Source organism: Chlamydotis macqueenii, chromosome 3 (genome assembly GCF_036417535.1).
Source record: "Chlamydotis macqueenii isolate bChlMac1 chromosome 3, bChlMac1.mat, whole genome shotgun sequence".
Classification (NCBI taxonomy): Eukaryota; Metazoa; Chordata; class Aves; order Otidiformes; family Otididae; genus Chlamydotis; species Chlamydotis macqueenii.
The window spans coordinates 26,016,735-26,028,846 of record NC_141558.1 but is presented as its reverse complement, the minus strand read 5'-3'; the positions used below and the strand labels follow the sequence as shown (position 1 = coordinate 26,028,846).

At 41.3% G+C, this 12,112-nt stretch overlaps 1 protein-coding gene across 1 annotated transcript in view; it reads right to left on the bottom strand.

The window, feature by feature from the left end:
• The window catches only part of LRRC1 (leucine rich repeat containing 1), a 104,122-nt gene that overhangs the window by 45,933 nt on the left and 46,077 nt on the right, over positions 1-12,112 (bottom strand). Inside the window, exons 5-8 of the mRNA XM_086744380.1 lie at positions 6,270-6,326; positions 4,527-4,590; positions 3,699-3,773; positions 1,796-1,940 (exon numbers count right to left, since the gene is read on the bottom strand). Coding sequence (XP_086600506.1) covers positions 1,796-1,940; positions 3,699-3,773; positions 4,527-4,590; positions 6,270-6,326 — 341 coding nt within the window. The remainder of the gene's footprint in view (positions 1-1,795; positions 1,941-3,698; positions 3,774-4,526; positions 4,591-6,269; positions 6,327-12,112) is intronic.

The window sequence follows — 12,112 nt, the reverse complement described above, 5'->3', positions numbered from 1 at the left end:
CCTCTGAATTTCCAATTCAAGTGAGATGCTGATTAAGGTCCAGTACAAAGCTATCAAGATGACCAGTGCACATGTGAGATGAGGCTGAGAGAGCTAGCTTTGTTGACTCAAGCAAACAAGCAGCCAAGGATGCATCTAGGAAGAGCTCAAAGTACTTGAAGGGCAGCTAGAGAGATGACAGAGCCAAACTCATCTCTGCAGTGGCAAACAAGACAGCAATGGCCACAAACTGAAGCATGGGAGGCCTCAGTTGGACATCAGAAAAAACTTCCTCACTGGGAAGTGGTGCAGTACTGACATAGGCTGCCCAGGGCTGCTGGAGCCACCTCCATTTGGGGCTTTACAGACTTGGTGAGACATAGCCACAGCTGACCTGAGCTGCCGGTGTTCGCAAGAGCCCTGCTTCCAGGGGTCTACAGATCTACTAATCCAACCAAAGATTCGGTGATCAGCTGAGCTCCTCCCAGTAGCTTCCACAGATACCAGCGAGGTTCACTTCAGCCACAATACCAGATTTTCTCCCTTTTGCATAGTAAGTTCCCATATTACACAAAAGGAATAACTACGGTAGCCCTACCCAATTTTCCAAACACAAGTAAGCTATTATACTCACATAAGTAGCCATTCTTTTTTGCCTTCATAACAAAATTGCATCCAGAAAATGTTACAAAAAGCACATGCAAACTTGGCCTGGCCCTTTGCAATCACCTTCCTCAGCAAAGGATCTCCATTTAACAGGATTCTCAAAAGAAGCAGCAGCTGCTTTTGTTCACCAAATGGTGTTACAGATGAGCTTCCCTCTGGCAGGCTGCATGGGCTGTATCCTTTCAGAAGGTACAGCTCCATTTCTGATGTACAATAACTGTATTGGCCAGCTCAGGTCATCAGAGAGGGCTGCTACAACTCTCTATCAAACACACACTAGCCAACTGTAGGACCCACAGTAGTCACCCTACTCCCTCAAGTTTAACTTCTAGAAAAACATTCATTTTCTTAGGCTCATATAGGATATGGAGGGAGGGGGAAGGTCTGTCCATTCTTTTCCACATTCCTGGTTAAATCATATTTCCAAGTCTTCCTTCCCCTACATCTTTCCTTTTGAAAAAAAATCCTGGCAAAGAGAAGGCCGCTCTTGCAGCGTGAAACTCTTGAGGAAAAGAGCTGATGAGTAGTACAAAAACAATGCCCCATTGACTACTTGTCATAACGACTGCAGAGGTAAAAACATTTACCTTAAAAAAAAGGCACTGGTAATGCTTCAGAAAACATTCCTCAGTTATTAAACCTTTTTTAAAGAGTCAGACACAGAAAGGTTGTAGTTTGGATCCTCAAGGGTGAGCAGTAATGGGCTGAAGCTGGAACAGCCTTGCACTGGGTTCAGTATAGGATTAACCATATTGTCCAACTGAAGATAATTACACATCTCCACGAAAAAAAGGATGTATTTTTTGTAGTTATACTGTCAGTCTTATCAATGACCTACAGTGTGTTACAAGCTAGAATTTTACCATGTTAACATGTTACGACAGTGATGTTGACACAGTAGGAACAGAGAGGATATATTAACTTTTATTATGTTTGGGTGGGTATCAAGTGAAGACCAAAAAAGGATTACGAGGTAGTCATTATGCAGACAATTAAAGTGTGAAATTAATAGAGCCATGCATTTCATACTAAGGAAAAAAAAAAAAAATCATCTCTTCCACAAGAAGACTTCAAAAGACTTCAAAACAAACCACTTCCAATTTACAGTGGATTAAATGGCTCTGTGTGATAGCAGTTACCTTGTACTTACCAATGCCATCAGGTAAGACCTGAAGTAAATTCTGAGAAACAAGCAAGTCTGTTAAAGAAGTCAGACCACTAATTTCTTCAGGAAGGCATTCCAATTTATTTTCAGAAACATCTAGACAAAGCAGGTTTTTCAGGTTTCCTACTTCCTGTGATACAAGACAAAAAAATTTAAGTCATGTCCAAACATGTAACAAAGCAATTTGAAAAATGTACCATTGCAATGAAATTCCAAAACGAAAAGCAATTCTCTGTATGATCTCTAAATTAGCCATTCTTTGTATGATCTCTAAATGTAAAAAGTAAATAATTACATTTTACATATTATAAAACAACTGTGACTCAATCAGTTTCTTATTCTAACTATTAAGACTGGCTTCAGCAGTCAGACAAGGTATACTGAGCACACCCAGGCAAGCACCAGCCAAAACTGGAGTTTTCCTCAAGTAAAGACTGCAAAGTTGTTTTTTCAGAACTACAGATTATCAACCTGCATGTAATTAAAGTCTGCCCCTCCCAATTAACCCTAGGCAAATTAGGATTAGTCTCTCCTGGCTGATACAGCAACATGCCATGACATCTAGGGATTTTGTATCTTCACATCTCCCAACTGCAATAAATGTAGAAATAGAAACTGGGAGTGTTGCTCTAGCAAGCATATTTGAACTGCCAAGTTATACTGCCATCATCTACAATTATTAATGATTACTTGATTTTTTACAATGCTAATCTGCAAATTAGCTTAAAAATCTGACAGAGATATCTTTGTCCCTATTAGCCATCAGAGCACCGTCCCATTCCCCACGTACACAGACACCCCTATAAATGCGCTAGAATAGTTCTTATTTTAGTCATCAAAATCATTTTTTGGAGAACAGAATAGCTGGGGCAGAAGTGTCCTTTGCTTTTACATACATGAAATCTTCATACAGTGACAGCCTTGATCTTAACTCACAAGACCAGTCCTTTTATTTCGGAAATGTTTCCCTCTCAAGGGGATCTTTCATTAAACACACACACGTCTCCCTCTTTATCCTCCAAGTTCATCTTTTGGACATTAGACAAAACAAACAATAATGGCCAGCTTCAATATAAACAGCTGCTGAAGTCACACTTGACCTTTTATGAATGCTTACTGTTTAACCACATCTACTTAAAAAACTACTAGGCCAAGCCAACAACAACAAAGTCAACAAAGCCCACTAAACTGTAACTGATTTCCAAGTTACGACGAGATCAATACAGCAAATAACAGCAAACTACATGAGGAACAGAAGAAAACAGGTTTTGACTTGGCTCTGAAGAAAAAAGAGGGAAAGAAACCATCCCGCCTATTATCACAGTTCTTAAGAAAGGGAATTTAGAGTGCTGTAAGCTTTAAATGCTAAGGCTTCTCATCCCATGACTGATGTCAGATGAGGGATTTGCCTGCATAAACCAAAATTTCTATTTATGGCGATAGTTCTATCATTGTACTTCTCCCAAATACTGCGTTTGAACGGAAAAAATGACTGAAAAAAAAAATAGATTCATTCTCAAACCTATCAAAATTGCAATTTAGACAGATACAAAAGGTGAGGCTTAGCTCAGCCAACTAGTGGCTCCCTGATCACTGGGCCAGGACTGTAAACAGAGAAAGCGTCATCCTATAAACTGAACAATGTGCCTATTAGGAAACAATTCCTTTGTCTAAATGTCAAAGAAAACGTCTGACAGCATATGATGTCATGTACAATGCCTTGCAGAGGAACTTATTAAAAGAAAACCCTTACAACATCCAAAACTAAACCCAGGCAAAGCGAACTGAGAAAACTATTCAATTTTAAATCAACTCACTTTAGGTATAAACAGAAAAGGTTTTCTTTTAAAAGTATCTTCAAAACAGTATCAGTAGATCCCATCTTTACCTGAGGTACTTCGGCTAATTGGTTTCCATCCAACCAGAGGTCTTTAAGATTGAAAAGTGCACCAATTGTTTCTGGCTATAACATAAAAAGTGACAATGTTAAGTAGCACAGGAGCTTCAAGGAAAACCAAATGGCTACCCCATAATTACAGACCGAGGAAACCAATCTTTACTCCAAGTACTATTTAGAGGTACCATGGTTAAATGCAGCAAGGGTGACTGTAAGCATTTAGGAACTCCATCATACAAATTAAGTGTTATAGCTTAACAAGCTACCATACTTTACCTGACATGCACTAACAAATTGTATGCACACTGTTAATCTACTGCAAATCCAACATTTAATTGAGTTAGCTTAAGGGAGATGATAGATATCTTTTGGAAGATCTATCTGCCACAGTATCAAACACTGCAACAGCCTGCCTCAGCCCTTTCCCAAAGATTCCTACTCCCACCCTGGAAACAGCTGAGCTTTCATCTGTGCTCAGCCCATCCAGCTCCGTACAGAAGCCCATGTGTTCATGGTAACTGCAAGTGCAGACAAGAGTTTGTGCCCTTCCGCTCCTTTTTCTCTCAGCAGAAAAAGTCTGTGCAGCGCTCTCATTTTCCAGAGATCAGCTGCAGTTTTTTGGGTAAAGTAATATTGTAGTGAAGAAGACTAAGCAGACATGGGAAGCACCAACTCACTGCCAGAATTCATCTATATGTATAAAGAGGCTCTCCCTCTATACATTTTTCTTTCTTCAATTTTGGACATCCTACAACCTATTTAATCTAAATGATGAGTAAAACAAGACCAACATGCACTTTCAGTGGCGTGTTCTCTTACCAAGTGATAAAGTTCATTGTTTCCTAAATCAAGTTCTTCTAGTCGCTGCAGCTGGGCAAGTGATCTGTGAGATGAGATAAGTCAAAACAAAACCACATTAGACTAAACCAACAGAAACTCCATGTATTTGAATGAGCTCATTTTACTGAAACTCGTATTTCAAATTACAACATAGTGTAGACAGACAGTTATTTTACTGGGCATAGACTACTTGCAGTAATACATTATGAAAGATGGCAAAAAAAAAAGATGAAAAAATAATTTGGTTTGTCAGTAAAACTGTATGCCCTTGAAACTTAAAACTTATAAGCAATCAAACCATTCTTTATTTTACCCATCAGTCCCTCAGGGTGGATAATGCCACATAGTTTATTATAGTTGGTTAGATTTATTTTTAGGGGGAATTTACAGTTACACAACTGAATAAAAATTCCCCATAGTGATCACACGTAACAATGTGACTCAAGGCTCAATAAATCCGTTGTTTATCTGCTCAACATGATCTATCCTTTTCCAAAGTATTTCAGGTTGGATTTGAGAACGCAGACAGAGAGAAGCCCAAAAGGATGTAAAAAAAATTCTCTGAACACCAACAAACAGAGGGCCATACTTCAGCTTCAAAAGCTGTCTGTTGTAGAGCTCTTGCTTACCTTCCCCAAAGCCGCAGTAGCACAAAAGCCAGCAAGACTTGTCAGCTACATTACTGACAGCCAGAATTTTCCAGGAGCAATAAAATTGTCATCATTTGTGATAGCTTCATTCTGACACCGTATGGCAAAACCTAGCTAGCAATTCATATCTTCTGTCCACCGACATTTAAAGTGTCTTGTGGCTCACAGCTACAGACAGTCGCAACTGAGGTAGTGGGTAGACTGATAGGAAAAAAAGAACCCCAAAGCGACTAGGGAAGAGATTCTGATTAAAATAGTTTAAATCTATTACAGTGTCTATTAGATTACCTAAACAAGCAGAATAGGCATCACCAAAACTCTCCCAAGAAGCAGCCAGGTAGTGAAGGAAGGAAATTCCTCCACTAGAGAAAGAAGAGGCTTCTTCCAGCAAGCCAAAAAGGATCCCCAAAACATAACTGATTAATCTTGTAAGAGCCCACCAATTCCTCTGCTGCAATACAGATAGCACAGAGACAACTAGTTATCTTTTGCCACCCCAAAATGACAGTGGGTGGAGTAAGACTTCAGACATCAGTAGGCCTAGTTTGTCACCAAGGCTTTGATCTCCAGGTTTTCGAAGCTTTTGGTTACTTAGTCCTTTAACACAAACACTTATTTAAATGCTATGAAAGTCTAGAGTGGAAATGTCTGAGATCCTATTACCCTACTTTCACAGTTATGAAATCTCAGCATGGGAACAACCCAAACTACCACTCCCAATGCTGATATGCAAGTTCAATGCACTCAGGAAGAAATATTTGGTGTTCCTGTATTTTACACATAATATGTCCCTGCTCCTTGCAGTGGGTTGGACTAGATGACCTTTAAAGGTCCCTTCCAACCCAAACCATTCTGTGATTTTATAACAGAGACTGTAGGCTCCTGCTACAGTACAAGTACACCTAGAAGTAATGGATGTAACTCGGTGTTGCTGAAACAAAGCTGTATCTCATACATTTTGTCAATGAGCACTGAATAATTTTTCTAACTGTCATTCAGTTTCATATGTTAGCAGATTTTAAAATAAGAACATTTTCTGTTAATATAATCAAACACATGAAGCGTCACTTACTCAGGTAAATACGTCAGCAAATTTTCTCTAAGTTCCAGTGAAGCCAGGTTATAAAGACTGGGGGGGGAAACAAACAAACAAACCACATTTTAATGCAATCTTACTTTTTATATTCCACACTTTCAGAAGAAAAGTGTGCTTACATAGTTTAAAACAAAATTGCTGTGAGCTGATTTGTCTGTTGTTTTTATTCAACCAGACCATCATCCAAAAGGCAGCATATTGAAAGACTGGAAGTTTTTGCTTTTTTCTGTGTAATACTTCAACACATTAAAGCTAGAAAGTAAACAAACAAAACACAAATTTCCATTTGTTGAAATGTCAGTAGTTGCAAGTTACTGAACAGAGCGTATTCACACAAATTGCATTTACTTCCTCGCTTTCAGAATCCGGCGTGGGCTACCAAAGTTACAGAGCATCAGGTAAACCCACCACTGTTCCAGCGATGGCGTGCTCATTACTGTAAGTGAAATTACGCTTCTAAGCGGCTCACTTACTCCATATCCCAGGCTTTTACTAACATCACCATAGCAACATTCAGATTTTTGAAGGTTTTATTTATGACTAAATAGAACACAAGGAGCCAGACATTATCCCAACACTATAATCTGCTCTAATCCTCCAGTATCCCAGGGAAAAATAAAAACCAGATACGGTGACTGCAAATAAGTAGTTTCCTACAACAGAATATGTTCTGCTCTGTTGTGCAGCAAGCTGGACAGTGTGCTAGGCCTTAAATAAATACTAGATTAAAAAAAGAATTCCACTAAATTTGAAACACATGTTAAATTTAAACTCAAAATGTTTTTGTTTGTACACCTTAGGAGAAGGGGGGGGGGGGGGGGGGGGGGGGGGAACCAAAAAGAAAAAGCAGGCCATGTACTCAGACATTAAATTGAAATACTTCTTCTCACTTCAAACAATACCAACACACTGAATTACAGGATCATTAGTCATTAGTTAGTCCCAGTAAAAAAGCAGCTGACAACCTGAATAGAACTAAAGAAAAACCTTCATATTGTAACTCCAGTTTAACCACAGAAAGCACCATAACTGAGGCAGTGAGTTAAATGGGAAAGAAGACTTTTTCATGGATTAAGTTTGGATGGTGTCTGAAAAATACATCCTTATTTCAAGCACCTATTTCATACTGCATTCAGAAAATGGTGAAAAAAAATCTCACAGGAGCTTTGATTACAGTCTCAGCAGTCCTCTCCAGCTTTTAAAATAAGCCCATTTTACCCAATGCATTCTGTGCTCCTCCAGAAGAAATACAATTAAAGCATACCATGTAGGTAAAGATATTTTAGTAGAAACCTATTACAAATTCAATTCAAAGATAAGTGAGAATAACTCAGCTACTGCCACTCAAAATCATTTGACAGAAGCAAGGTAATAAGGAAGCTGTCATTCCAATAACACAAAAGGAAATTCTCACACAAAAATTCTAACACTATAAAAAACAAGTCAAGATCAGACACAGTATCCAGCTTCCTCATGGAAACCAAACCAGTGGAGGGGGAGAGGAAAGGGGTCATGGAGAACCATTTCTCTCCAAGAGGAATCTAGGTCTGTTCTTACTCACATTACCACCCACAGACTGCCATTACATTTTTGTTTACACGTTTTCTAGAAACCTATTCCAACCTTCCTTTGAATTTCGTACTTTCTCTACGAGTTCATACTAGGTGAGGCCCATGATTCACTTTTACCAAGAGAATACAAAAAGGATACGCACATCGCTAAGCTGCCTTGTAATCCTGAGGTTGCAGATCACCCTGCATCTATTTATCTCCCTCCCCATCACGTTGAAGTGTCGATGAGTAAAACAGTGCAATCTCTTAATTTCTCCTCTTACATCAGAGAGCACTTTGGCTGTGGTTAAACAGAAATCTTTGTCAGTAAAACCACGTTCAACAGCAAGATGGGAATCACCATCTTAACCAGCCTCACCGTATCATTAAACTGGGGCAGGCCACTGAATCTGCTCAGGAAATTGATCCTGCTTAAAAATAACCCAGCAAAAAGAGTAACACAGATCCCTAATCCAACATAGAATAAATCCCCTTAAACACCTGGGCCAGTATAACTGCCAAGAAGGTGCAAGGAAGGCATCTGACTGCCTAAGCCAGCAGCACTGTGAGGACTCACTGGGTAGATGTGCTCTTGTGGATACCCACCAACAGCTGGGTTTGCACCCAATGGCATACCATGCATTTTGGAGACTGACCGTGGCCGACCGCAATCCCAGGCTAGGTTCTCTTCTTATGGGAGTCAGCTACCTACAGGTTTATGTTTTCATCCCTAATGACACAGCTTTCTGAGGAAAAATGTTTTATTCTACAGCTGTTCTCACCCACAGCATGCTCACAAATATAACGATACGCTGGAACAAAACAAAGATATTGCCCTCCATCCCTCTAATCTATCTTTTCTACTTCTTCCAAGGTCTTGAGTCCAAACCTAGTGTAAGCAGACCCAAATCGACAAAATTAAGCTTCTCACTGAAACAGTATAAAACAGAGACTAAGTCCATGGACCAGCAAAGCTGTCCCATTAGACTGAAGTATTATGTTTAAGGTGGATCCATATGAAAGACACGCCAGAAAATGAGAGGAAATTTTTGACTCATTTCTCTTAATTTCAACTAGTTACAGAAGCGGCTCCCAACAAACCTATGTGTGTAATTTAAAATGGGAAAATATAACCATTATCACAGAAAACAGCATCATATAGAAGGCATGCTGATGTACTCAAGCACCGGTCTCTAATACAATACAGAGCAGAGGTATAGCTCTTCTTTAAATTTACCAACACACTGCATTCTTTCTTAACACACCGTACGTTCACTAACATTTTTCTGTTTATAAGGTATGTCAAGAAACAGGATTTTTAGTCATTTGCAAGAAAAATCCTACATTTCTTGCTAGATTTCAAATATGTTTTCTGATTTAATAATACATTATCTCCAGAAAGTGCAATTCTTTCTCTTCTCAACTACAAATAGATATTTCTCACAATACACTAGATGAAATAACTTCTTTTCCCTCTGCCCTTAATTTTATGGGTGCACTGTTAGTCAAGAGTCTTTCTGAAGTCTCTGAAAGGAACTAAAGGAAGCCACACTTCAACAATTTCAGAGATTTTTCCCTAATCCTAATCTTCATCTAGGAGAGAAAACCAGTCATGGGGATTACCTGTTTCGATCCATAAAACGCCAAGCCAACAGCAGCCTACTCAGAAGACGCAGTTCCATCAGCGACTCTACACTAACTGCATTTAGAAGCACAAAAGCACAAATGCATAGAGCATTTGCAGGCTGCTCTCTAACACAGACAAATGGTCCTCGCTCCCCCCCGCTCCTCAAAAAAACCCAACAGAAAATGCACAAGCAAAATGTCATCTATATTCTAATGGAGAAAGGAAAAAAAAAAAAAAAAAAAAAAAAAGAGAGAAAAAGAAAAAAGGTCTACAAAGAGGCTATGTGAATGGCCAGGGATAAGGTAAGGAAGGCCAAAGCCCTGGCAGAACTGAATCTGGCCAGGGATATAAAATGCAACAAGAGCTTTTATAGGTACGTAGGGGACAAAAGAAAGTCCAGAGAAAATGTAGGCCCCCTCCAGAAGGGAACTGGTGTCCTGGTTACCCAGGACATGGAGAAGGCTGAGGTTCTCAATGACTTTTTTGCCTCAGTCTTCACCGACAAGAGTTCTTGTCCCACCACCCAAGCTGTAGAAGGTGCAAACAGGGACTGCGAGGATGAAGAACCGCCCACTGTACTCGAAGAGCAGGTTCAGGATCATCTGAGGAATTTAAAGGTGCACAAGTCCATGGGTCCTGATGAGATCCATCCGCGGGTCCTCAGGGAACTGGCGGATGAAGTTGCCAAGCCACTGGCTAAAGCCACTGGCTATCATATTTGAGAAGTCGTGGCGGTCTGGTGAGGTCCCCGATGACTGGAAGAGAGGGAACATAACCCCAATTTTTAAAAAGGGGAATAAGAAAGACCCAGGTAACTACAGGCCGGTCAGCCTCACCTCTGTGCCTCGCAAGGTCACGGAGCAGATTCTCCTGGAAACCATGCTAAGGCACATGGAGAGCAAGGAGGTGGTTGGTGACAGCCAACATGGCTTCACCAAGGGCAGATCGTGCCTGACCAATTTGGTGGCCTTCTATGATGGGGTGACGGCATCAGTGGACAAGGGACGAGCAACAGACATCATCTACCTGGACTTGTGCAAAGCTTTTGACACTGTCCCGCACGACATCCTTCTCTCTAAACTAGAGAGACATGGGTTTGATGGACGGACCACTCGGTGGATAAGGAGTTGGCTAGATGGCCGCACTCAGAGAGTGGTGGTCAACGGCTCAATGTCCATGTGGAGACCGGTCACGAGTGGCATCCCTCAGGGGTCCATGCTGGGCCCGGTCCTGTTCAACATCTTTGTTGGCAACATGGACAGTGGGATAGAGTGCACCCTCAGCAAGTTCGCAGACGACACCAAGTTGTGTGGTGCCGTCGACACGCTGGAAGGGAGGGATGCCATCCAGAGGGACCTTGACAGGCTGGAGAGGTGGGCCCATGCCAACCTCATGAAGTTCAACCAGGCCAAGTGCAAGGTCCTGCACCTGGGTCATGGCAATCCCAGGCACAAACACAGGCTGGGCGGGGAATGGATTGAGAGCAGCCCTGAGGAAAAGGACTTGGGACTGCTGGTGGATGAGAAGCTCAACATGAGCAGGCAATGCGCCCTTTGCAGCCCAGAAGGCCAACCACATCCTGGGCTGCATCAAGAGGAGCATGGCCAGCAGGTCGAGGGAGGCGATTCTCCCCCTCTACTCTGCCCTGGTGAGACCCCACCTGGAGTACTGTGTCCAGTTCTGGAGCCCCCAACAGAAGAAGGACATGGACCAGTTGGAGAAGGTCCAGAGGAGGGCCACGAAGATGATCAGAGGGCTGGAGCACCTTTCCTATGAGGACAGGCTGAGAGAGTTGGGGCTGTTCAGCCTGGAGAAGAGGAGGCTCCGGAGAGACCTGATAGCGGTCTTCCAGTACCTCAAGGGGGCCCTACAAGAAAGATGGAGAGATGCTGTTCAGTAGGGCCTGTTGCAATAGGACAAGGAGTAATGGTTTTAAAATAGTGGGGGATAGATTTAGATTGGACATTAGGAAAAAAATTTTTACACTGAGGGTTGTAGAACACTAGAACAGGTTGCCCAGAGAGGTGGTGGATGCCCCATCCCTGGAAACGTTCAAGGCCAGGCTGGATGAGGCTCTGAGCAACCTGATCTAGTTGGGGATGTCCCTGCTCCTTGGAGTCGGGTTGGACTAGATGACCTTTGAAGGTCCCTTCCAACCCTAACCATTCTATGATTCTATGATTCTACTTTTCCAAGACTACTATCATAAGAAGCTATTTCACAGAAGCCTGTAGAAAGCATAAATATTGTAATAATTCTCACCACAAAAGCTACCATATACATCTCAAACACTAAGCATGCGTGTGAAATTACTGAGCACAGGGCAACAGACAAATGAGGTGGAGGACACAGTAACTGAAAAAAATTACAAAGGTTTCCATCTTCACATTCCAAATGATTTCCAGTGTAAGAGTAGAACCAAGCTGAATTTATGGGCACAATATAGCAAAAAATGTAATTTTATGTACAAACCAGACACACTTGTTCAGAGCTGTACCTAAAGTAACTGCACATACTGCTATTCATCACGTGAGCTAGAAGAATGAAAACAAGAATGTGAAATCAATAATTGAGAACAAAACTAATAGCAGTGAAGAAGTCCATAAATGCTGGAAGTGTCTTTCCTGTGCATTCCTGTCAGG